The 27356-nt window shown below is 44.5% G+C and overlaps 1 protein-coding gene across 4 annotated transcripts in view; it reads right to left on the reverse strand.

The window, feature by feature from the left end:
- RNF24 (ring finger protein 24) overlaps positions 1 to 23031 on the reverse strand; it is a 71926-nt gene extending 48895 nt beyond the window's left edge. The window contains exons 1-3 of one of the 4 annotated variants that reach the window (XM_030563478.1): positions 22932 to 23031; positions 21833 to 21890; positions 12006 to 12037 (exon numbers count right to left, since the gene is read on the reverse strand). In XM_030563478.1, coding sequence (XP_030419338.1) covers positions 12006 to 12037 — 32 coding nt within the window. In that variant the 5' untranslated portion in view covers positions 21833 to 21890; positions 22932 to 23031. Of the gene's footprint in view, positions 1 to 12005; positions 12038 to 20887; positions 20910 to 21832; positions 21891 to 22931 lie in introns of those variants that run through there. The other 3 variants (XM_030563475.1, XM_030563476.1, XM_030563477.1) reach the window with 3 other exon arrangements.
- Positions 23032 to 27356: the final 4325 nt, after the last annotated feature.

Genomic DNA, 27356 nt, shown 5'->3' on the forward strand with positions numbered 1-27356 from the left:
CCGGGGCACCAGAACTGAGGGCTTCAGCCTGAGGCTCTGCTCCTGGTTTCATCCCTGTGGGGATGCCGGGGCTCAAGGCCCCACAGCCCTTGAAGGTAGCTCGCAGACCTCCAGGGGGCCACAGACCCCTGGCTGAGAACCACTGGCCTAGGTGGTGGTTTATTTGCAGAAAGCTATAAGCATTAGAGAAAGAATGGTTTGTAATTCAAGTTTCTATTATAGAGTGGCTGCTTCAACACTGTATAATATCACATCCAAAAATATGATAAAAGAAAATTAATGTCACAAAGTCAGGCACTTAATAGGAAATGGCAGAATTAAGGTTCCTGTGTGGCCTTAATTCAGGCCCCATGTGTATAAGCATGATACTATCTTTGATTACATGATCATATGGAAAATTTCAGACTGAATGGCTAAAGATAGCACAAAGTCATAAGCAGTTCAAAACAGTCTTATAATGGAAAGCATCAGGCAACCTTAACACTATGCAGCACTATCAGCTCTGCTTATAATACACGGCAAGAGCAGTTATCTTCTAATGTAAATAACAGGAGTTAATTATCAAGTTTGAGTATCAGAGGGGTAGGCGTATTAGTCTGGATCTGTAAAACGAGACGAAGAGTCCCGTGGCACCTTATAGACTCGCTAACAGACGTATTGGAGCATAAGCTTTTGTGTCTGACAAAGTGGGTATTCACCCACGAAAGCTCATGCTCCAATACTTCTGTTAGTCTATAAGGTGCTACAGGACTCCATCACTTTTTATCAAGTTTGAGGAACTGGTTAAATGTACCTTAAAATGTGAAGGAATTTGTGCTAAGAGTGGCACGGAAATAAATGCTGAAAACAGGTCATCTCTAGTTTTCATTAGTTCAAGTACTTTCATCCAGTGCTTGTTGGGAAGGCAGGCCACAGTCTGCTCAGGGCTGATTTAACATTTTTTTTTTCTGCAAAATCAAAAGAACCTTCTAACCAGTCTAAAATAGTGAGGAAATGAAGTTCAAAACAAAGTACAACATTTTTCTTTCATGATGTGCTCGGATTGGACTGAAGCAGAAATGAAAGTGATTTATTAGGTCATTTTGTCCATCCTCCCACCAGTGGTTTCAAAGGAAATCCAAACCAGAAAAGTTGCTGTGTGGTATAATTGCAGAAAGCTTGCAGAGCAGCCAGCAATACACGTTTGGAGATAGTCATAAGATCCAAATCCAGTGTATTGAATCTCAGAAACTTAAATTAGCTCCATTAACTGCTTGTGTGCACAAAATTATCCTACCCGTGTTTTTGCTTCCCCATCCCAGCTATGAAATAAAACTTGAAGAATTTTCTCCTTTGGCCTTTTGTTTTGCTGTTTCCTGCGACAACAGCTCTAAAGGAGATCAAAATGTCATGAGCCTCAGCATTCACTTTCATTTCTCACAAAGGTGATGGGAATGCACGCAGCATTTTTTCAAATCCATTTACAGCCTAGGCTAGTATTAACACTATGATGGTGGAACAATGACTCGTTTTACATTGCCCAGTTTTTAAAGGGTCAACTATTGCCCATGTTTGCATAGGGAAACAGGAACCTTGCATAATGTTGCTGCTTCTTTAGTACCCACATTTCCTTATTTTCATAAAATACTATCATCTGCTTAGTCCCTTCTCACAAAGGGGAACTATCTGATAATCTCTAGGATTTTAATTTGTGCAGGATTGGTGGCATCCTATTTGCATGTCCCCCATATGTCCTGTGCTGCTACCTGTCCAGACAGACAGACAGGAGGAGCAAAAAGTGCTAAAATGACATGCTCAAAGGCCAGTTTCTCTCTGCTGGTCCTACTGGTCATGGGGGACCTGTGTGTGCAGAAATAGCACAGGCATGATCCTCTACAATTGCTGCAGGAACTCAGGGTACAGATGAGGTCGGAAAACGAACAGTTAGTTTCTCCATTTCCCGATCACCCCAAACAACAGAGCATCATGCCTATTCTGCTTCCCACGCCCAGCAACAGCAGCACAGTGAAAATGACTAGGAATCTTGTCATGTTACTTCCAGCCAAATGCTGTGTGCAGTTGGAGAAGAAATGATGTGACGAGGACCTAAGATTAGTCCTCACTATCCCTGTCAGCAGAGTGTTGGAAGGCAGGGGTGCAATGTACTCAGACATTGGGATTTGGGTTTACACACGACTGTGCTGACCTCCTCAGTGGAGGAGCAGAGACGTACACAGAAAGTGAGTTGTCCAAGGTGGCAGAGTCAGGAGTAGTAGAACACGAGTACAACGCTCATCCTCTGCTTTAAGTACTAGATCACACTCCAGCAACTCCCCACTAACATTTCCCCCTGAATTTGAAAGGGAGAGAAAGGGAAGAATCCTTGAGACACAAACAAAATTGAAACTCCAGATCCATGGACAGTGTCAGTTCTTCCATTGGAGCCCAATGGCACTCCTTTCAAACACAAATCCTTATGTTCCTTTTAAATAAAGGCACTGGAAAACCAGGAATGAAGCTGCTCCATGAGATGTGGATGTAGAAACACAACCTCTCTTTCTGCTTCATAGCAGTCAACGTTCCAGGCTGGCATTTCACAATAAAGATAAAATCAGCACTTTACCGTTATTGCTCAATTCAGCTAACTTCTCTGTCTTTCAGACTGCCCTCTAGCTTGCTGTGCCAATTCTTGACCTTTCGTGTTTTCCCTGTATGTAAATACTAGAGTTCACTGTGTAATACAAACTGGAAACCCTTGTATCACTGAGCAGTACGTTCATAGATACTGCGACGAGGCCAAATACAGTGAGCTATAGGTAAGGCTGTGATTCTGTCATGGAGGTCGCAGAAGTCACAGATTCATGACTTTCTTTGACCTCTGTCACTTCCACAGCTGCAGGGGCAGCACAGCTGTCACCAGGGCAAGACACATGGGCCACTGCTTGGAAATGTGCCAATATCAGCAGTGGCCCCGGGGGCACCCCAAAGGCCATTGGGAGAGCAGTCCCCGAGGAACTTGGAGCAACGGGCCGCTGGGACAGTCAACTCTCACCGCTGGAGCAGGGGCCCCACAGAGCAACGGGGCTCCAAAAGCAGAGATTTAGTCATCATGGGTATTTAGAGTAAAAGTCATGGACAGGTCACAGGGCCGTAAACTTCTGTTATTGCCCGCGACCTGTCCGTGACTTTTACTAAAATACCCATGACTAAATCTTAGCCTTAGCTCCATGGCAAGTGCACTGGTTATCCATGGATTTACAATGACAACAGGATAAGGATAGAGGCACAGAGAAGGAAGTCAGTAGGTACAGGGTCCCTCCAAAACTCTGATCCCCCCAAAGTCCTGAAAATGACTCTCTTTGCCAATTCATAATCGTTATACTAAGACAAGGGTCTCAAACTGGGGATCACAAGGTGGTTATGTGGAGGTCATGAACTATCAGCCCCTGGGCGGTGGGGCTGGAGCAGTCAACCCCTGCACATGGCTAACAGCCCCAGCCCTAGCCCTCTGGGGTGGGGTGGGGGGGTTGCACTCAGAGGCTTGCTGTGTGAAAGGGATCACCAATACAAAAAGTTTGAGAACCACTGTACTAAAACAATGAGTGCTGCAAAGGAGAACGTGAATAGGCCCTCTCATATCTTTTATGTTAATACACAGACATCTCATCACAGAATATCAGGGTTGGAAGGGACCTCAGGAGGTCATCTAGTCCAACTCCCTGCACAAAACTGGGCCAATTCCCAACTAAATCATCCCAGCCAGGCTTTGTCAAGCCAGACCTTAAAAACCTCTAAGGAAGGAGATTCCACCACCTCCCTAGGTAACCCATTTCAGTGCTTCACCACCCTCCTAGTGAAAAAGTTTTCCTAATATCCAGCCTCAACTTCCCTCACTGCAACTTCAGACCATACTCCTTGTTCTGTCATCTGGTACCACTGAGAACAGCCTAGATCCATCCTCTTTGGAACCCTCTTTCAGGCAGTGAAAGCAGCTATCAAATCCCCCCTCATTCTCTTCTTCTGCAGACTAAACAATCCCAGTTCCCTCAGCCTCTCCTCATAGGTCATGTGCTCCAGCCCCCTAATCATTTTTGTTGCCCTCTGCTGGACTCTTTCCAATTTTTCCACATCCATCTTGTAGTGTGGTGCCCAAAACTGGACACAGTACTCCAGATGAGGCCTCACCAGTGTCAAATAGAGGGGAATGATCACATCCCTCGAATCTGCTGGCAGTGCTCCTACTTATACAGTCCAAATGCCGTTAGCCCTTCTTGGCAACAAGGGCACCCTGTTGACTCTTATCCAGCTTCTCATTCACAGTAACCCCTAGGTCCTTTTCTGCAGAAATGCTTCCTAGCCATTCGGTCCCTAGTCTGTAACAGTGAATGGGATTCTTCCGTCCTAAGTGCAGGACTCTGCGCTTGTCCTTGTTGAACCTCATCAGGTTTCTTTTGGCTCAATCCTCTAATTTGTCCAGGTCTCTCTGTATCCTATCCCCTGCCCTCCAGCATATCTACCACTCCTCCCAGTTTAGTGTCATCTGCAAACTTGCTGAGAGTGCAGTCCATGCCATCCTCCAGATCATTAATGAATATATTGAACAAAACCGGCCCAGGACCAACCCTTGGGGCACTCTGCTTGAAACCAAGCTGCCAACTAGACATGGTGCCATGATCACAACCTGTTGAGCCCGACAATCTAACCAGCTTTCTATCCACCTTACAGTCCATTCATCCAGCCCATACTACTTTAACTTGCCAGCAAGAATACTGTGGGAGACCATATCAAAGCTTTGCTAAAGTCAAGGAATAACACATCCACTTTTTTCCCCTCATCACAGACCCCATTTCTCTAATGGAGTATAGTCAGAACTGAAACATCAAGAGGCTGATAGCCTACAGCCATACATTTATGGTAGGCATCTTGTGTTAGAGGCAGGAATGCTGTAGGTCACCAGAAACCAAAGGTAAATGAAATAAAGACTAGCTGAGTTCAGTACAGGGGTACAGAGGACAAACTAAATAAGGTTCCTATGTTATCTCAATTTTTTTAGGGAGTAGTCTGAAAAAGGGACCAGGTGGCTCCAAAGACTAGTTGAGGAACAGCAAAGTAGTATGGGGATGGAAGGGAAGAATTTTTACTCCTGGGGGAATTCTGCACCACTGCGCAATGCAAAATTTTGCAGAAATTAATGTAGTGCACACAGAATTTCCTTTCCCCTACAGAAAGGGATGCAGTGCTGCTGGCTGCCACTATGGGATTCTGGACCTGGCAAAGCCCAGCTCGCACATAGAAGACACTGCTGGGGGCAGGGAGAGGGAGCTAGAGGGTCCCTGGCTGCTGCAGTTCTCAGTATGCCCTAAGAGAAGGAGACAGCAGTGTGCAGGAAACTCCATGCAAGCTTGGAACCCAGCATCAGGCTGTTTCTCCCTCTGGATCCCCGGGCTCTAGGGGAGGGAAGGGAAGGGAAGGGTGATTGGCTGGTGGGGGCACTATAGCTGGGCTTGGGGGGCGGGGGTTATGGGTGTCTAGCCCCCTAGCTGGGCAGGGGGCAGAGAAACAGGAACTGGCTTGACAAAGAGGTTTCTTTAACTCTCTAGTCCTGGGGAAATTTTGTGCGTCTGTATTGTTACAGACATACTTGCTGACGGGTATTTTGAAATACATTACCAAAATAATTGAAACTTGTGTGATTATATAGTGTTATTTTGACAAATACAATTTGCAGAATTTTAAAATACCGTGCCAAAAAAATAAAAATTCTGTGTACATAGTTTTTAATTATCTGTGCAGAATGCTGCAGGAGCAAATCTTGTACTGCTGTTACCCTTATGCCTTGTTCTGTGAACACAAGACTTCAGTCTCCAGGGATGCCCAAAGTAGCACCTTTCACCCTGCACTAAATTTTTCCCCTCTCCTCTCTCTCTCACACACACACAATTTAGCAGCATGCAGATGACTGAAAAGCTGGTGTCCTGTGGCAGAGAAGCACTAATAAAGTCTGTGAGTCTCCTATTTGTTGTAACAGGAGATGTGCCAATAGCTTCCTCCACTCTTGCAAGGCAAGGGTACATTTTGGAGCTCAGTGGGATTTTGTTTTTCTTTTGTGTTTCATTAAAAAGATTTTAAGATGTTAATATTATTTAAGAATGTTAAAAAATAAGATAGCATTCCTCATCCTACTCCTATAGGAATCTATGCCAATGCATTTTTACTGTTTGTTTTACATCCTTCCTGATGAAACAGAAGACGTTAACCTCAAAATGTGCTAAATAGATGGTTTCTCTTTCCCCATGTTTTAAAGCACCAGCTGTTTTCTGTGAGCAGGAGGAAAGGTTTTCAGAATTCTCAGCTGTCTAGTGGGAAGAAAAAGAAGTCCTAATGTGAGTTCATGCAATATTCTGGGCCGCATATTGTGACTTTTCAATTCTATGTATGCTTTACTATCCGCTAGCTACATTTTTCAAGTATTCTGAGTAATTAAAGAAAATTCCATGGAATTGTAAAGAGTCAGGGATATTGAAATTCCATTATCCCATGGTGGGAACTGCAGCAGTGGAAATGAAGAGAACTGAATACTTGACTCTCTCGACAGTACTGCAAAATTGGCCAGTGAATGCAGCAGCATTCCAGGGGCCTTGCACAGGGTGTAGTGTTGTTTTGAGTAAACAGTGACAGTCGTTAAAACATAATTTTTCCCCTACAGTTCCTCCCAGCCTACTGTATACTCAGTGGTACCAGCCTGCATAGTTTATAAATAAGACTAAACAAACCCAAACTTGACACCTCTTCATTTTAGAGGATAAATTTGAAGCAGGGGGAAAAGAATTACAGTAATTTACTGTTGTGCTCTCATGATTAGGGGTGAAATTTAATTCTGATTGTAAGCCAGGCTGATACCATCTGCCCCCTCAAGAAATTCACAAACCAAATTACAGGGACCTCAAAATTAGTAATTGAAGTCAGGGCTGGAGGTAGAATTTTTCATCCGCGTAATTGGATAAGAGGTTATTAAATTATGACATCATTAAAACAGGGGGATTCACCACAGCCCAGCAAATCTAAGTTCTTTGGCCATTTATATTATATTTTGACTAGATTCAGTTCACTAAGTTTTGTCTCTTCTCATTTTTAATCAATTAAACTAACAGCATTTCAACATCATCAGAAGGGCACACTGGATCAGAGAGGTTTACTCTGATTGCTGGAGACCTAAGGAGTGTGCAGTATTTTTAATTTTGTTTTGTTTTTTAAGTTAAGTTTCTAGCCTTTTCCCCTGCAGAAACAGACCTCAAAGTGTGTAACTCAACTGCAGGTCAATGAAACAAGGAAAAATTTCAACATTAATCAGACCAGCTGTTTGCAATTTAGATGTTTCAAAAATGGTGTTTGCATCTGTTGGTGGGAGGATACCTCTCCCACTTCTGCAGCCAGATCTTAGCTAGAGAATAGCAAGTCAAAGGCAACTGCAATGAAGTTTGATTTATTAAGCAACAGGTGCATGTGTCTAGCAGGTTGGTGAGGTGTGAACAGGAACAGCTCCCGCTGGCCTGCCTATCCAAGTTCCCAATTCCTCTATTTCCTTGTTTAGGTTTCTTATTAGCTTAAGTGTCAACTCTGAATTTTCCAGTTTTCAATTAAAAACAAACAAACAAACAAAACCAAAAACACTCACTCCCTACATTAATGCAAGGATTTTTACCTTTACATTGTGCTTGCAACCTTAACTTCACCTTACTGTGTTTTGGTTTTTGCACCTAGGATACACTATTTATTGAGATTTATTGTAAGATTGCAGCAAAGATATATGGAGTTCCTAGGAAAACTGAGCTACCAGCACAAGAGAGCTGCAGTGGTCAAGAGGTTATAAAGTTCTGGTCTAAAACTTCATGTAATCAGAGTCTTCTACTGGAAGGCAAAAGATATTACAAGCACCTGCCACACAACTTAGCAACAAGCATGCAGGCTACGCCAAGTATCTCTTTAAAAGGTCAAGAGAGCATATGATGCAGTTGAGTAGTAATACAAGCTTTTAATACAGGCTAAAGATACTTTAAACGGTCCATTTATCAAACCACAATCTCAACCTGTCAGCATTCCCAAGTCCCTCTTGCTACCACTACGCAAGCTTCTCAGCAGGGGAAAAGACACTGAGCAGACTGTTTCTTTCCTCAGTTCCACCCTCCCTACTTTCCATACATTTTCTGTACCAGCTCTGTCTTTAGGAAAAACTCAGCAAAACGTAAACTTAAATTTTAAAATGAAAGACTGGAAGAAACCCACACTGGGGCTCCACAGGCTGACGATTTTTTTAAGTGCAGAAGAGAAGCATTATTGAAATTCTGTCAGAGAAGCCAGTTTTCCTCAGCTCCATGGGGGCTGCCATGTTAAATCACATTGAATTCACAGAACAAGGCTTCTCAAATACCACTATGGCAGCTATTGGCACATTTCAATGAGACTACCATGGCCTCATTAGCGTAGTGGAAATCATGTGCCTTCCTTTGTATATATTTAAAAAGTGGTCTTTGAAAGCATGCTGGGGGGCAGCCAGGCTTTCCGGCTTGTAGCTCGGCAATTGGACACCTAGGATCACCTAGCCTACCTAGGTCAAGCAAACACAGAAAGAAAACAAGCTAGGGAGAAAGTTATTTAAACAAGCCACACAGAAAGGAAGATTTTAAGCAGTAGGGGGAGGGAGGGTTAGTAGGGTGTAACTAAATCCTTACCTTCAACCTGTCCAACTAAAACCTACTTTCCTGCATGCCAAGGAATGGAATTTTTGCAATAGGGTCTTTTTTATCATTGGAATGAAGTTTTATTTTTTACATTTTTAGAATGCAAGTACTTCAATCTTTCTCCCCTTCACATCAGGCACAAGAGGGCTAGAAGAACAGCCCTTCCTTTCTGGTCCAACTAGGATCTGCGAGTCACTCACAGGACGCAACGGGACTGATTTTGAAGTCCTTTTCCTACAAGTTAAAAACTCATCCAAACAAACAATGAAGATTACATAATAAAGTGACTTCAGAAATAAACCCTGTTTGTGAATGATCCTGCAAACCTCATTCGGGCAAAACTCCAGGGCCAGTTGGAATTTCTCCTGTGCAAGAGCTGCAAAAAGGTACCCTAAACATCTTAGGGTACGTCTTCCCTAAGAACGTTAAAGCGCTACGGCAGCACTTTAACATGGCTGTGTAGTCACAGCACCAGCGCTGGAAGCACCTTAAAAAAAAACTCACCCACAGGAAGCTACTAGCGGCGGCTGCCAGCGTTGGTGCAGTGTCTACACTGCCACTTTACAGTGCTGAAACTTGCAGCACTCACAGGGTGTTTTTTCACATCCCTGAGCGAGAAAGTTGCAGTGCCGTAAAGTGGCAGTGTAGACAAGGCCTGAGAAATGACCAACACTGAGTATGCACCAACTGCATTTTTTTAGTCTTTGAAAGAAAAGAATCAGGTATCGATTCAAGTTCTTGGATTTATTTAACCCTATAATAAGTTCATTATTTAAATTTAAAAAAATAATCTTGCTAACAGCAAATAGATTCCTTCTTAAACTTATACTACTTTGGGTACACAACGGTGTTGTGCTGCTTTAAAAAAAGACTCGGTAATCCTTGTAATTTTATAGGCCATTAATCCATTGATCTCATTGAAAAGGATTAGAATTATTCTCTGACTAGCAAATGAAGGGAGTTCTGAGCCAGATTGTAAAGGAAAGCAAAGCACCTGCAGAGACTGCTACCACACAGCAAGTCACAGCTGAGGAACCCTCGCCTGGCTTCCCATTAAAGAACAACTACTCTTTCACCCGTAAGTAAGTAGTGTCGGGATTGAAAACTACCTGCCCCATTATGTCTGGCATACAAGAACAAATTCAACCCAACTGCTGCTATTTTAGTCAGTGTGATTACTACACAAGGTAGTTGAAACATCTGAGTTCATGCCAAAGATGAATTACTGCCATGTATGAAGCACCATGAGGAAACCTATGGGCAAGTCTACACTATAAAATTAAGCTGAGCTAAGTTACGTTGAAGTACAGCCACTGCAGTAATTAAATCGCTTTGGCACGTCCCACTATGCTCCTGTATCAGCGGTGTGCATCCTCACCAGGAGTGCTTGCACTGATTTAACAATCGATGTGGGGCACTGTGCGACAGCTTCTAAAAGGCAACAGTCAATGTAAGCAACGCAGTGTCTACACTGACACTGCGTTACCGTCTTGCGGAGGTGGAGTTATTAAGTCGGTGCAGTGGGTGAGTTACATCTGTGGGAGCTACATTTTAGTGTAGACACTTGCAGTTTACGTCGATCTGACTCTGTCTTACGTCAGTTTAGCTATGTCGTCTAGACCAGGGCTATGAATGACATTTCATGGACAAAATGCATCACTGAGATATTCTCTATACACTGTCTTACTTTCCTCTTCCAACAACTGAGACTATAACAACTGATACATCGGCTGCATAAAAACATTACTTTGATCTGCTCACTGCATACTGAAAAGTTCAAAACATAATTTCAGCAGAACCTCCCTCTCTTATCAGAAACCCTGATAATGCTCACAAAAATCCTGGCAGTCTCACCCCATTTTACAGCCAAGGTTTAACGACGGAGTTCTGTGGTCAAATCTCAGTCATGTGAGTCTTAATAACTGGTAAAAATATACTATAGGATATCTATGGAAGTATTGTGAAGTATTTATCTGTCATTAGAAACCAATTACATTTCTCAAAACAGACTACATTGTGATACAATCTCTTTGATTTTTAAATAGTCATATTTATTCAATCCTTCATTAGCAAGATTCTATTGTGAATTTAGTTCCTGTCTCCTAAAAAAATCATTCTCAGACAATGAAATCAAAATAGATAATGCATTAAATAATGGATAGATGATATGACAGACAATTTATTTGAAGGGACAAGTCAAATTTGACCCAAAATTTAGACAGAGGAAAAAGTAAGCTTTTGCCAATATAAATCTCTTAAAAAAAAAAATCCCATAGAAATCTCCATTGAAGTTCTAAACTGTATCTAATCCTGGTCTATACGGGGAAATCGACTGGCACAGTTATAACAGAATATTTATTTGGTTAGAGATATGCCAGTCAATTTCTCCATGTAGATAAGCCCTAAAGAATGGCTGAGAAACAAATTAAACAGCATGAAAAGGGAAGCCACACCTGCGGTTCTCAGGCTCTCTTCCTACTACAGTGAATACTATGAGTTATCTCCTTTCATGCAAACATTCAGCTGAAAAAGCAGCCATTCCCTTTCTGCTTTTCAGCAACGTCACAATATCTGCATGCAATGTTCTTTGTGTAAGCATGTAAAAGAGGCCAAAGGTATAAACAATAAGCTAAAAACAGAACTCACATTATAGTTTGATGTAAGTCCATGCACATTTTGTAACAACGATCTCACTGCTCTTACACTTGATCATCACTATCGTCACTTGATAATATTTGCACTGCAATGTTTGACCACATGGACTTTACATTGTTTTTAATTTTAGACTGCCAGTACAATGGCAGCTACTGCACATGCATATACCCTCTCTATGAAGCAACATAAATTACAAATGTCCATTTGTAATCAGAATACTGTACTTTAGTCTGCAGTCACAACAGTTCCTTCTTGTATTTTAACTTGTTATCATTACCAAGTCACATTTTAAATACTTCCACTCCCAATATTTAAAATTTTCATGTTAGCATAAAAGTTTCCTTAAGAAACCAGACTAGCTCATATTGATCTGACATGCTCCACGCCAATCACCTTTTCTCTAATGGCGAGAGTTTTCCATTTAACTGATCTACTAGGAGTCTGCTCATCTTAAAAGCGCTGATTTACAGGAGTTCAAGTACATGAACCCTAATGTGAGAGAACAGAAAAACAGTGCATCTCCAATACCCAGCCTTTCATGCTATTCTCATAGACCACTGGGATGCTGGATATTTAAACCACTATAGAGCAGGCCCTTCCTGTATTAACTACTAGTATCAGCACACAACTTACAGAAAACTGGACATCTGAACGGAGATGGACATCTGTAAAGAAATTAAAAACAAATCAAAACACAGAATACAGCAGCAGTTGTCAAACAAAGAGCTCCACTAACCCCAAGTTTCACTGGCACTGCTGGGGTAGTAGCGGTGGTGTTTTAATACAGCTCAGACAACCCTGACGAAGCGCAGGAGTTATAACTGACACACACATCTGCTATGCCAGTCACCAGCCACAAACAAAATGAGAGATGGGTTTTTAAAACAGCCACCACTGTTTTTTAATCATCAACCGATGAGGCCCTCAGAAAAACAATGTTAATGATCGATCAAAGGGCAAAAATGCATTAGTCTCATCAGGTAATTGTTCATCAGTTATTGTTCCAGTGACAGATTCTCTATAACAATAGTGTTCTTAAAAATAATGGTCTTCTCCTCAAGGATAAAGAGAAATCCAATAATGAGCTAGCTACCTTGAAGAGATACGCATTTTTCTCTTTGATTCATTTTAATATATTGAATTCCTAAATATATAATAGAGTTTAAAGTAATCCTTTCTGGTGATTATATTTCTCTAGTACGCTCGTCTCTATGTCCACAGTGTTCCTGCTTTCAATGTGTTTTGTATAACTCAAACATAAAAATGGTTTTAAAAGAGCCTTTTAATTTAAAATTAAAAGGTAGTCAGGCTGCCTGTTGAGAAACAGGAAAGCAGGGGCAAGTGGATGAAAGATTTTTAAAATTCTGATTTAATATCCACATTTAGTCAGTTTAATATGCAATTTGAATTTACACTTATCTGAAGGCCTACACTCAAAATAAAGTGTCTAAATACATTGAGATTGAGGCAATAAAAAGGATATCATGTACTTTTGGATTTCTCCTGTGATAACTGCACCAAAATGATGGGACATGTACTCAAAAGTTCTACAGTATGTTTTACTAAGAAAGTATAAATAAAATGAAAGACAGAAGAAACATTTTGTTAATGTACAGGTATCTGAAATGCAGGAATTATTGTCAAATATGGGTTAACCTGACAATGTCTTTTAATTGGAAAAATGCTGTGGCTCCAGAAAAAAAAAAAGACATTGATTATCAAGTATATCTGGAAGAACATTGCTAGTATTCTTCTGACAATGCTTTCGAGGAAACACTTTACAGTAAAAAAGAAAATCATTATGAGAATGTCAAGTTAAAAGCCATATTAGAAAATTGGTTCCTGGATGGCTAATACTTTAGATTACGCAAACAAAAATATAACTATCTTTGTACTTTCCACCTTATCACTTTGGCCAGGGTGGACAACTAAAGTAGATAAGCCAGTTTCATGCACAGGTTCTCATGCACTAACACAATGTTAAAGTCACAACCCCTCCAGATGAAATGTTTCAATATTAAGATATACTTTTTTTAAATTTCAGGAATTCTGTAAAACAAACCCACAAAAATCTAAATTTGGACCTAGAAACACCTGATAGCTTGACATTGCCCTTAAAAACCTACTAAAGAGGGATATATGACAACAACTGAACGTCTGAACCTGGTTCACTCCCACATCTGCTTCCTCCTCTTCCCATGCCCCAAAACATCTCTGGAAAAAGTCTCACGATCACGAAGGCTTCCTCCACTGCAACTCTCTTCTCTCCCTTCTTCAGTACTGAGGTAGACTATCAAACGGCGTTATTTCTCCATCCTCATCGACTCCCATACCTCAAACTCAATTAGTACTTTGCTATATTTGTCACACAGTCTGCAAAATTTTGCTTGTTTTTCAAAGAAAAAAATTGTCAGATCTATCTTATATAGTCTCCATTAGTGTAGTACCTGAGCCACACACAATATTTAATGGTTTTTTGCTCATAACATGCCTAGGTAGGGTGACCAGATGTCCCGATTTTGGGGTCTTTTTTATATAGGCTCCTATTACCTCCTCTCGGTCTCCATTTTTCACACTTGCTGTCTGGTCACCCTGCTCCTAGGTGATAGGGAAGTGGCATTACTCCATCTATAGATGGAGAACGACGCACACAGAGGCTAAATAACTGCTCAAAGTGACACAGGAAGTCTGTGGCAGAGCAGGGAATTGAACTCAGGTCTCCCAAATCCAGGCCCTGGACTATTCTTCTCTAGAGGAAGAGCTACCACAACCTCCCTTCCCCTTCCCTCTCACTCTCTTCTGCCCTTCCCTGCCAACACCTATCCTCTCCTCTTGTTAGGATGCTGTCTTCCACTCCATTCTCTAACTAACCACCTACTGTGTTCCCACTCTCAGACATCCCCTTTCTCTCTTCCTTCACCTTTCAATCTTTTCTGTCTATTTCACTCAAAATACAAGCCTGCGGTGGTCTAAACCCAGCTGCCTTCTCTAACTTAGCCCCACCTCCACCTCAGTGAACATGCCATTGCCTTGAGTTCCTCTCCTACATTTTAGATTCCAGTCCCTCCTAATCCTCTCCAGCCCACAGAAATGCTCTCCACAAGGTTTCTAATGATCATTTTCTCTCTGGATCCTAGGACCCTGTCCTTCACCTTCCTTGACTTCTCTGCTGCTCCTGGCACTGTTGATGAGACTACTAAAAATCATGTGCTTACTTGGCTTGAGAGATCATCTTTTCCTGGGTTCTCCTCCTACCTCTCTGATCACTTCAGAATCTTTCAGTAGGATGGGGAGTCCTCAACACACACCCATCTCTCTGTGTGACAGTCCCACAGGGCTCCATTCTTGATCCTCTGCTCAATCCCCCATATTCAAGTGACTTCATTGTTCACACAGGTTTAAAGGATCACCTATAAACCGCTGACTCATGCATCTATTCTCTTTGCTCTCAGGCTGACTCTCTCAACTTGCTCATCTCAGCCTGTATATCCAACATCTTCTCTGAGAAGTCTCCACCAGCTTACACTTAACATAGCCAAATGAGCTCATGATTCCCCCCTCCCGCCAACCTTCTTCACTTCCTGTCACTGCCAACACAACACCACCCTTCTTAGCTCAGCCCCATTAAGGGTCATCTATCTTGAATTCCTCCCACTCTTGCCTTATAACATCCAGGATGTAACTAAGTCCTGCCACTTCTTCCCTCAGATTGTTTTTAAAGATCTAACTTTTTCTGTTTGTCCTAACAGTCAATATTCTCATCCAGGCCCTCATCTGTCCTAATGATGGAGACTCCTCCTTCTGGTCCCCAAGCACTGCCATACAAAAAAATGCAGCTAATAATCACTTCCTTTGCCTCCTCTCCTTCTGTTTGTATTCATACTCTGGCTTCAAGCTTTTTAAACTTCACAACTCTGCCTTGCTCTATTTATCTTATCTTGACTTATCACAATACAACCTTGCTCCTTTATTCCAACCATTGGGAACTTCTCACACAAACATATCGTATGCCTTCTTCCACGCTGTTCCTTATGCACTGAGCACCCATGCTGAATTGTACCTTAAGGCCAATAACCTCCCCTCAATACGCACCTCTGCCATGATGCCTACAAGAAATCAGCCATTAATAGCAGCTTGAGGACAAGCAGATCAGCAAGGTTCGTACTGTTACATAATTACCATGAAAAAAACCTCTATGTGTACACAAAATTGTATAGTTTATAGTGTTTCCCCTTCCTTTATATGCCACTTCCTAGTCAGCTATTCAGGGCAAGGACCGGTGTTTGGTATGTGTGCACAAAAGACTGCTAATCCTGATCAAGATCTCTAGGAACCACCATATTATAAATATTACATAATGATGACTAAGAGAACTAACAGGCCCGTGTAGTTTGCTTGGGCCACCAGATTTTGTAGAACAGACTCTCTTCGCTGTTTGGAAAAAAATAAATCTCGTTATTTCTTTTCAGGTATAAATAAGTTAGTCCAGCTAACTTATCAGCGTCAGTGAAAGAGGCTACTGCAGTCAATTACTTGTTTGATAGTTCAACTGTTCCCTCCAGATGAATGGCCAATAAGTTCCACCAGCTCAGAGGTTTAACTTCCTAACTTTTGCAGCAAATATGTACCTTTTAGAATGGGTCATCTCCAGGAGAGGGGTTATTATGGTTAAGGTAGAAGCAACCAAGAGGCTCCAGCTTGTGCAAAACACGACAGCCCAGCTCCCTAGTGAGGAACCACATCACCTCTGTACTCTATACACTTGATTGGCTCACAGTTCATTTCCAATTCAAGGCCTTGACTCTCATTTACAAGGATGTGAGCAGGTCAAGACCTTTGTATATCTGAAATAGCCTCTCTAACTACAAGCCCCTCAGCCAAGTGTAGTCTTCCAGGACAATGCAGCTAACAAGGTCTAGAAGAGAAGTTACAAAACTGTAGATAAAATGTCCTGGGTCAACAATGTTCAACTTTGATATCAGCTATTGCAGGAGATAGAACTAAGCCAAAGCCTAGCCAGCTTCAGAAAGTGTTACAAGACCCAGCTATGAGGCAGAGATGTTTTGCCACAACAGAAAACAAGGAAACCCTAATATTTACGGTGAGAGGTGGGTGTTTAAGAACTAAACCAAACCAAAACTTTCAGGCCTACTTTATGTACACATCATAAAGAATTAAAATGGGTCAAAAAAGTTTTCTGCTGTACGAATCACCCTTAAACAGCTGCTGCATTCCACTGGGGAATGAATGCTCCCCATATCAATACAGACCTTGAGATCAACGGCTTTGCACAGTGATGATCATCTACAGGAGAAGCTTCCCTGCCTTTGCATCACCCCAGGGCAGGCCTTGGTTTACTGACTGCACAGGGGAGAAAGTAATGGCTAGGGGAAAAGCTGGAGCAGCAGTGGAGGCTGACCAGTAAGAAAACCTTGTGTTGTATTTTAAAATCACTGATTCTGCTGATGTTCTGTGAAGGATAAAAACAGCTTTGTTGATCTCTACCATTGCAAGAGCAGGAGAGTTATCCAGTGGAACGGCATTGGGATGGCAGCAGCCAGATATACCTGTAGCCTATGCAGGGCTGGCACCAGGTTTTCTGCCACCCCAAGCGGTAAAAAAAAAAAAAAGAAAGCCACAGCAGCGAGATTACGCTGCTCCACTCTTCAGCAGCAATTCGGCAGCAGGTCCTTCACTCCAAGAGGGACTGAGGGACCTGCCCCTGAATTGCTGCCGAAGACCCAGACATGCCACCCCAATAGCGGCCAGAGTGCCGCCCCTTGGTATTGGCTGCCCCAAGCACATGCTTCTTTAGCTGGCGCCTGGAGCTGGCTCTGAGCCTATGACAAAGTCAGTTGCTGCTTGTGTAACACACTGGTGGGTGGGTGTTACAGGCTCCCTTTCTGCACTGTTCCAGTGGATGAGTTTTTACAGCCCCCAACTACAGAGCTTTGGCTCAAACTGCTGCAGCTCAGGCTTTCAAGTGTGCAGGTTCTCAGTTCCATCCTTGGGGCGTCCACCAAAAGGGTGGAAATCATGCTTGCTGTGACTTTCATTGGCTAGATCAGCAGAGGCTGGGCCCTCACTGCTGCTACAATGTCAGAGCAGGTGGAATCAAACACCCCTGGTTGAGTTTCAGAGGGTGAGCTTGAGTTTATCACCCATAACACACGTCCCTCCTGACTTAAGGCCAGCAGAAAAGTGCCAGCCTTGTAGATGACTGAAGGGACACACAAAGATGGAAAGAGTCTTGTGTTTTAATGTGCAAAGGTGTGGTCCATAGGCATAAAAAAGCCTTTACATTATTATCCCATCTCTAATCTACCCTTTTCAGGAGAAGTTATTGAGGAAGCATTGGCTGGGAAGCTCCAGTACCACGGGGATCAGACGATACAGAGCCCAGTCTAGAATCAAACTGTCTCACGTCATAGAGGCAGCTCTGATCAATGTAGCGGGCAATCTTCTGGTGATGGCTGTCATGGATTTGCCCTTGCTGATGTCAGTACGCACTCAAAGATAGCTGGGTTTTAGTTGCTTTCAGTATGGAAAGCACAACTGAATCTAGCCTAGGGCAGTGTGCGGAACTGCCCCCTGCCTTGAGGAGATCTACTGGAGTTTCCCCTGGCTAAAGCAAGTGCTATATACATAGAGAGATGTACCAGTAGGAGTCTGGACTAGAAACCTGTTCCCCTGGCTGCCAGTCCCAGGGGACTGAACAACTAGACACTGCTTCTCCTGGCTGGCTCTGGCATCTGGTACAAGGCCTTCCTACATTGGTCAGTACCTTTTGGATTCTTTCCAACCCTCCCAGAGATGCCAGCTTTGCTCTGAGACTTTCAGGGGTTATTTCTGGAAGAAAAAAAGAAGTTAGGGAGGAATTAGGGAGATTGGTTGGACCATCAGCAAGGGCCAAAGGTACAAAGCCACATGAAGATTGTGGTGGGGGGGTAGGGGAATGCCTTGAACATTTGTGCATTCTAGATGCATTTCTGTGCATGTTAAAGTGAGTGGGACTTCTCCTCCTCACCAGAGAAACCAGGCCTCTCTCCCTACCCTATACTCCCCTCAAGGAAACTGGGACCTCTCCCAACTATCTACGGCCAAGGAGAGGGCATCCCACCCTAAACAGGGAGAATCAGCCCTTAGAAAACTGCCCTCCTATTCTGCATAGGGCCCTTAAGGAGGCCTAGAACTGGCCCAGGTAATTATCAGGTTGAGCATCCTCTGTCCCATTCCCTCTCTCCTTCTCCACTGCCACCTCCTCCCTCCTCATCTTGCCTTCTGGTCCCCTGCAGACTGCACAGTGAGGGGCTGACAGGAGGCCAGCTGTAGTGATTCTGAATAGAGTTTGGGGCCTTGATTCCCCATCCAAGCCAAAAAGCTGCATGTTGTGCACTAACTGCCCAAGCACTCTGGGTACCTAGAGCACATTAACATAATCCAGCAGGGTCCACACAGGGCAGTTAGAGCACAGCCCGCGGCTTGGGCAGGGAAACAAGCAACACCCTGGTCCACTCAAAATCTCCATAGCTTGTTTCCTATCGCATGTGCCATAAGGGTGGTGGCAGAGAACACCCCCCACAGCTGCAGAACTATTTGCTGCGTTTGTCAAGCCCATGTGACATGTCTGTGTGTCACTCACCAAGCATGCGTGTGCTTGCAAAATTCATAGGCTTAAACCTGAATTAGTAATTTCATAATTATATGCAAAAATCCAGAGCATTACCCAAAATTAGGGTGGTTCGGCATCTCTGCCCTCCCACAAGTGGTTCATCTTTTTGAGACTATTTTCTTTTTTGCTGTATTGTTTGAGGGAAAGACTAGCTAGTTTTTCTGGCCTCTGGCCAAGATTTTATTTAAGTTTTTCTATAGATTTCCTAGCACTCCAAATATAGTAACCAGAGGAAGTGCTTTATGAATACAGTAACTGAATAAATAATCTGTTTCACTGGTGCTGATTTTATTACATAGTAAGTTTAAGGTAGTTTTATTTACATCTGATATAAACACATACCATGAAGATTGTAGTTGCTTAGTTTAATGCTAAACAATGTAGGTTACCCAGGTTGGGATCAACAACAAAGTCTGAAACATTCCATTCCATTTTTGCTTTCTCATAACTCAAACAGGAAGAATATGGGCAAGTTTTGTTCTATTCATCAGTGTAGTTTATCAAGACAAGCCATTTTACTGTTTGAACTAAATGGTATATTGTATCTCCCACACCAAGCAATAACAGAGTGAACTATTGTTTAAGTTACTGAACTGAAATAATTACTTTGACACGATAAAGCACAGAAGTACTGCCAAAATTAATACAAATGTGTGTATCTAGGAACAGGTTCCACCTTGGTGATATGGTTTTACACAGTATGTATTACCTAAAACAAAACAGGATGAGATTAAGTATGGTTTCACGCTGAAAAGTGACTCAGCAGCCTAATATTGTGAGGTTGATTTCGTATCAAATTTGTCCAATTTACAGGTAAACAGACACACAGTTTTTCTCTGTTTGCAGGCACTAGACTCAACCCACAATCTCCAAGCCACGCTGGGTTCTTTCCTATTTCTGCATTATCATGACAACAAAATTCTGCAGGCAAATTCTGCTTTCAGTTACACTTGTATCAACCAGCTATTTTCAAAGGTGTTGCACAGATGTAACAGAGAGTAGAATTTGATCTTGTAGCTGCAACTTAATTCTGTTGATGAAATATGATCCACAAGTAAATGAAGCGCTCGCACAGTGCTCTTTTGGTTCTACCACTGCTCATAAGAATAAATTATTCCACGTCTGCCCCCTACTCCAACAAAGCAGATAGTGATCTTGCAAAAATGGCACCTTGTTGCAGCCAATAGATTGGTTCCCTGTTTGTACTGCAAATCCTTTTTCATACTAGAATGCCCTTTAAATTAGACAGGACTCTGGGTAGGGGATCTATATTTTATTCGCCTTCACACACTTTTTTTTTTTTCCTTCTTCCTCTCAACATAAGTGCTCTGCCAATATGCTTAACTTTAAGCATGTGAGTAGTCCACTTATTCCAATGGGGCCTCTCCCCAGGTTAAAAATAAAAAATGAATTTAAGTGCTCTTATGAAATAGGGCCTTAATGAGCTTCTGGTAGCAAGAGGTCTATACAGCCTGCATTTGGAGAGGAATGGACTTTATTGTAATCGACCTTTTCCATCACTAACTTCTGTATTTGAATAAAGAAACATGATAAAAAAAAGAAGAGGGCTCTCAGCAGCTAATACAAGAACCATGCTTCAGTTGTTTAGTTTACCAGCTAAAATTACACTATGTCTATTCAATATAGTATATACTCACGATACAATTCTCCAACGTACCTATTTATTACCTGATTGTTTGTACTGTGTGTGAAGTAGCAAATAAGTAAAATGAAACCTGAACTATGCAGCTAATGCAAGGAAACACTCCAGCTAATGTGCACCCCACGGGAAAAAAAAATAGGTACAAAAGAGAAATGATTAAATAAAAGAACAGAACCGTACAGCTCGTCTCTATTTGGCTTAACGTCAGTTGCAGGCTGTGAATAGGAGCCCTTCCGAGTTGAAACAGTCCTGCAGAGCAGTAACAAAAACAAGGAAAAGCCAGTGAAACAAAATTTCTGCTCAAGAGCTCAGACATTTTTCCTCTGTAAAAACCAGAATGAGAAATGCATCTCATTTTCCAGCAGCCCTGTGAGAGGAGCCACTGAGCTGGGTTACGTGATACTGAACACGTTATACATGACAGGAAACTCCACATCAAAGACAGGGAGCATGCCAGAACACTATGTAATCCAAACCTCCTGCCAAAGGTGGGGGGCGGGAAATCCAACACATACACGGACGTGGACGATTTGGCACCATCTAGCTATTTGCACATGGCGTGCGTGGAAGGTTCGGGGAGAGCTACTTGGTTACAGATATTAACGGAGCTCTGCATCACGAATATTGCACCAGCAAATACACCACTGGGAACAATTCCACATTGGCTGGGGGAACAGACTAAATGACCTAATACATCTTTTCTATAGCAAGCTTTTAGGATTTAAGACTTCCTCCCATTAACTCACAGATTCCCTAACCTGTGCATCCTAAAACACACACATGATGCAAGGCAAGAAACAGAAGGTGCATTTTCTCTCCAGCATTCTGCCCTGTCTGATCTACGCACCACCCCAACAGCAGCCTCTTGGATGCCTGGTCTGTCTCTGTATGTTCTTGCATGGCCGGAAAGCCCACTTCAGGGTACATTTAAAATATGAAGATGATGCTTTTAACAGAAATCACAAATATTTGTCTCAACCCCCCAAAAGCCATAGGATGTGCTACAACAATACACTAGCAGCAACCTCTCTGCCCTACCTTTCCACCAAACAGTTCAGCAGCACAGAGCGGCAGACAGGACACACTTGACTGAGGGACATGCCATCCTGGGCAGATTGTACCTACCTCTGACACAGCTCCACGAGGGGTGTCTCTTTCACTTGCTGGCAACCTTGGCACAGCCCTTGATGTCAGGCAGATGAGACCAAATTGAGAACTTGGGTTGGGATTTGGGGGCCTGCACTTCTCCCCACAGGGGATGTATGATGCCAACTGCTCTGCAGGAGGGTGTGCACGTGATTGTCCCCCAGGCTCCGCTGCCCCTTCCATCTCCTCTCCCTCTTGGGCTAAGTTACCCTTTTCCCACCACTCCTTGCCCCCCTTCAGCCAGATGGAGGGGCTCAGGCTCCTCTCCCCTCCCCGAGCAGGTAACCACTGCTCACCTCCCTCTGCCCTCCAAGGGGTTCAGGTCTCCTCCCCAGGAGCAGATCAGAGCCCCTCCCGGATGCCAGAAAGAGGGGGCAGAGCCTCCCTGTAGTGAGACCAGGGGGAGGGGGAAGAACAAGCAGCTCTTCCCCATTGCCCACATGCAGTGTGTGCATGGGGGAAGGGGGAGAAAGAGAGAGTGGGGGCAGCTCTCCCTGCTCTCTGCAGCGTGTACCCCGGGGGCGGGGGACAGCTCTCCCCCCTCCCTGCAGCGTGCACCCCGGGGGCGGGGGACAGCTCTCCCCCCTCCCTGCAGCGTGCACCCCGGGGGCGGGGGACAGCTCTCCCCTCCTCTCTGCAGCGTGCACCCCGGGGGCGGGGGACAGCTCTCCCCTCCTCTCTGCAGCGTGCACCCCGGGGGGGGGGCTGGGGACAGCTCTCCCTCCTCCCTGCAGCGTGCACCCCGGGGGGGGCTGGGGACAGCTCTCCCCTCCTCCCTGCAGCGTGCACCCCGGGGGGGGCTGGGGACAGCTCTCCCCTCCTCCCTGCAGCGTGCACCCCGGGGGGGGCGGGGGGCAGCTCTCCCCCCTCCCTGCAGCGTGCACCCCGGGGGCGGGGGGCAGCTCTCCCCCCTCCCTGCAGCGTGCACCCCGGGGGGGGGCTGGGGGCAGCTCTCCCCCCTCCCTGCAGCGTGCACCCCGGGGGCGGGGGGCTGGGGGCAGCTCTCCCCCCTCCCTGCAGCGTGCACCCAAGGGGGGCAGCTCTCCCCACGCTCCGGGGAGCCCCGCCCCTCACTCACCCAGAGATGCCGCCCTGGCGGAGGGAGCCCGTCGACGCCACAGCCGCCTCGCTCCCGCTGACAGCCAGACAGACCCACACGGCGCTGCCAGGCTGGGCGGGGGCAGCGCGCCAGGGACCCGGATGTGCAGGGCCCCGCCCACTCCGCTTCTGTCTAGCGCGGGGCGCTCGGACCCCCCGCTCTGCGCGTGCGCCCGGCGACTCCGGGGCTCGGCCGTGGCTGCTGCTCCCCGGGCTCGTGCTGCTGGCGCAGCGGGCAGGGCGCGTGCAGCAGCGCTGGGCACTGCGAGTGCGGGAGCGCTGGGCACGGCTCCTTCCGCGGCTGGTGCTGCCCGGGGCGCAGTGTGCAAAGGGCTGTGTCACCGCAGGGCTTTCCCTGGACTCCCGTCCCCCTCCGGGGGTGTGCACCCCCCCCCCCCAGTTACAGGCAGCGCTGCCAGTTTAGTCATCGGCTGGAAATCTGAATTGACATGGAAATGTTAGTGCACACTTTGCAAGCATGGACGGTAGATGAGAAAATACTGGTGTTCCTGAGAAAGCATAATGGGTTTGAAAAGCAGGAACAAAGACCAGCCTCCCCATCCATGACGAGATCGGGGCGGTTGTTCCAGTTGTATTGGCCTACCTAATAAATTTCAAATTAGGTATAAGTAAGGTCTGAATGAGCTCTCCCCAAGAGCCAGTGATGAGCGGAAAGGCTTCAGGACCAGACTGTATTTACATGAACACACCTACTCTGCCAAGCAGACAGGGCTGTGCTGCCCCAGTGATCAGTTTTGGCTGGTGCTGGTGTACAAATCACTGAAGTATTAAATGTGGGGTCATGATATGTTGTCCTTATTGTACAAGTCGATGGCAGCAGAACTGTGCTTAGCCTGATTGAATGAGGGGGATCTCCCTCAGTGCTTAATTTGTGCTAGGGCTTGCAGGGCTGAGCCCCTACACCTCTAGCCTTGGCAGTTCAGAACCCTGGGACCTCTCACTTTGTCACATCAGTTACGAAAGGAACTGTCAATAACCTATTCCCAGATTTGGACCTTAGCGTCCAAAATATGGGGGTTAGCATGAAAACCTCCAAGCTTAGTTACCAGCTTGGACCTGGTACTGCTGCCACCACCCAAAAATTTAGAGTGTTTTGGGGCACTCTGGTCCCCCCAAAAACCTTCCCTGGGGACCCCCAGACCCAGATCCCTTGAGTCTCACAACAAAGGGAAATAAACCTTTTCCCTTCCCCCCTCCAGGTGTTCCTGGAGAGATACACAGAAGCAAACTCCGTGAATCTAAACAGAGGGATTCCACCCTCCCCGTTGCCAGCCTGGAGAACAGAATTACCGAGAGTCAATCTCTCTTCCCCCCTCACCCAGAGGGAATGCAAAGTCAGGCTGATAAATCTAACACACACAGATTTCCCTCTGACTTCTTCCTCCCACCAATTCCCTGGTGATCTGCTGGAGTTCCTCACTAAAGAAAAAACTCCAACAGGTCTTAAAAGAAACCTTTATATAAAAAAAGAAAGAAAAATACATACAAAGGGTCTCTCTGTATTAAGGTGACAAATACAGGGTCAATTGCTTAAGAAATATGAATAAACAGCCTTATTCAAAAAGAATACAATTCAAAGCACTTCAGCAACTATAGACATGTAAATACAAAACAAAAAACCAACTTTGTACTCACAACTTGGAAACAGAAGATTAGAAAGCAGGAAAAAGAAAAATCCTCCTCATAGCTGAGAGGGACAGGCAGAAGACAAAGAACTCAGGACACCCACACAACAAACCCTCCACCCAGAGTTGAAAAAAATCCTGTTTCCTGATTGGTCCTCTGGTCAGGTGGTTCAGATTACTTCTTTCCAGGTGAAAGAGACGTTAACCCTTAGCTATCTGTTTATGACAGGAACAAACTTGCTTAAGCCTCAGCACCTCTTTCATTGCAAATTAAGCACTGGTCACCCACAGCTGAACTGCACTCCCTAAGCAGGGGGTTTGGCTGCCAGATCCTAGTGAAGAGAGAAAGGGTGGGGCACAGATGTTTTGCTTGGTGGTGTGGGCTCTGCCTATCTTCCCTGCCCCCTCTCCTGTTTAGAGAGCTGATTAGGCTCCATAGAGAGTCTTTTGGACTGTTAAGTGACCACTACATCTGAAATCACTGATATCAGATCTAAGTGTGAAGACCTGCTGTGGAACAGTGTTTCTGTGGAACAGACGGCCCAGCCTGCCCTAGCAGTGAGGTTCCCTCACTGAGAGCTGAAGTCACTGAGACCTGGGTGAAACCAACTCACAGAGGCAGGTGGCCACAGAAGGTGACAGTACAGGACCATTGGAGATGGAGCAGCAGAGTGAACAGTAGCACAACAAACAGCAGCACTTTTAGTGACTCCACTCTAGAATGCTAGATTTGTGACTGGTATATAAGTTTCCATTTCCTAATAGGAAAAGATTTTTTAAAATTCAGTATTTGCCAAGGTCATTATCTCACATCATCGCTATCTCAAGAGGTCATTATCTTGGGGAATTTCTGTACTAAACTTCATTATTTTATGTAAGAATAGCCATATTGGGTCAGCCCAACGATCCATCTATCCCAGTATCCTATCTTCCAACAGTGACTATTCCAGGTGCTTCAGAGGGAATGAACAGAACAGCCAATCATCAAATGATCCATCTCCTGTCATCCACTCTCAGCTTCTGGTAAAGAGAGGCTAGGGACACACAGCACCATGTTGTATCCCTGCCCATCCTGGCCCAGAGCCATTGATAGACCTACCCTCCATGAACTTATCTAGTTCTTTTTTGAAGCCTGTTATAATTTTGGCTTTCACAACATCCCAGGTAAAGAGTTCTATGGGTGACTGTACATTGTGTGAACACACTTTTGTTTTAAGCTTGCTGCCTATTAATTTTATTGAGTTACCTCTGATTCTTGTGATAAGTGGAAGGGTAAATAACACTTCTTTATTCATTTTCACCCCACCAGTCAAGATTTTATAAGCCTCTGTCATATCCCCTCTTAATCATCTCTTTTCCAAGATGAAGAGTCCTAATCTTTTAATCTCCTTATCTTGAATCTGTTCCACATCCCAATCATTTTGTTGGGCTTCTCTGTACTTTTTCCAATCCTATTATCTTTTTTGAGATAAGGTGACCAGAACTGCACACAGTAGTCAAGATGTGGGCATTGTGACAAAGCTCTGTCCTTGTCTCTGTAGGTCCCACATTTCCTGGGAAATTTTGCTAGCCTCAGAGGCTGTGACCCTCCACATAACCCTTCTCTCTCTAGAGGCAAGGATCACAGCTTACTGAGACATTTTTGTCTTAAGCTAGCAAGGGAGGTGAGGAGAAGCAACCTTTCCTCACACAATCTCTTTTCTCCTATCTCAGTTATTAATCAGGGAGAGAGGGGGGGGGCAGACCCACCCTCTACTCCAGACTCCAGCCCAAGGACCCTAAAATTAGCAGCTATGATAGCTGACTTTTTGGAAATAGGACACACACAATTCCCTAGGCCACTTGCCCACAGCAGCCCCCACTCAATAGCTCCTTCACCATTACCTCAGGGCCTCCTTCCTTGCACCTGATATAGTTTTGTACTGCTTCATTCCTCCAACAGCACAAGTTCCTCCTATAGCTCCTGATACATGCACCTCACTGACTAACTGGGAGGCTTTTAACTAGTTCAAGCCGCCCTTGATTGGCTTCAGGTGTCCCAATCAACCTAGCTATCTCCACGGCCTTCTAGAAGGATCTTAATTGGCCCCAGGTGTCTTGATTAACCTGGACCAACTGCCATTTGGTTACCATGGTACCAGGGATTTGTTTAGCCTGGGGCTGACATACCTGTTCCTCACTACTTTACTATAGCCATCTGGCCTTGCCCTGTCACAGAATATCATGGATTTATATAGTAAGTGGAGGAGTTTGGTTTGCCAGACTGATCAGCTAAGCTAATACTGACAACCTATATGAAAAGGCTGCAAAACACCATGCTTCTGGACTGCATCAACCCCTATAAGCCAGTCACTGTCAAAGACAATTTTAGAAGAACTTAATAAGGCTGTTAAGAATGCTGGAGACACAACTCAGCTTATGTGAACCAACATGGCTGTTGCATTGTACTTTCTATTTAAGCAAGAGATACCACACACTACAAACTGGAGGCCAATATTAAGTGCACTGTCACTTGTTAATCCTAAAGTTGGACACTGATTTTGAACAAGACTGGCAAATGCTTGCTATCTTTCTGAAAAAAATCAGCTGAGTCTCTAGAAGCATGTGATGCAACAGTGAAAGACTCAGCAGCTAAAAAAGTGAACTCTCACTATATTCAAAATATGTGCATACATAGCTGATGAATGCACCAATATATGGAGATTTACCTATCTCAGAGAACTGGAATGGACCCTGAAAGGTCATTGAGTCTAGCCTGC

This window comes from Gopherus evgoodei, chromosome 5 (genome assembly GCF_007399415.2).
Source record: "Gopherus evgoodei ecotype Sinaloan lineage chromosome 5, rGopEvg1_v1.p, whole genome shotgun sequence".
NCBI lineage: Eukaryota > Metazoa > Chordata > Testudines > Testudinidae > Gopherus > Gopherus evgoodei.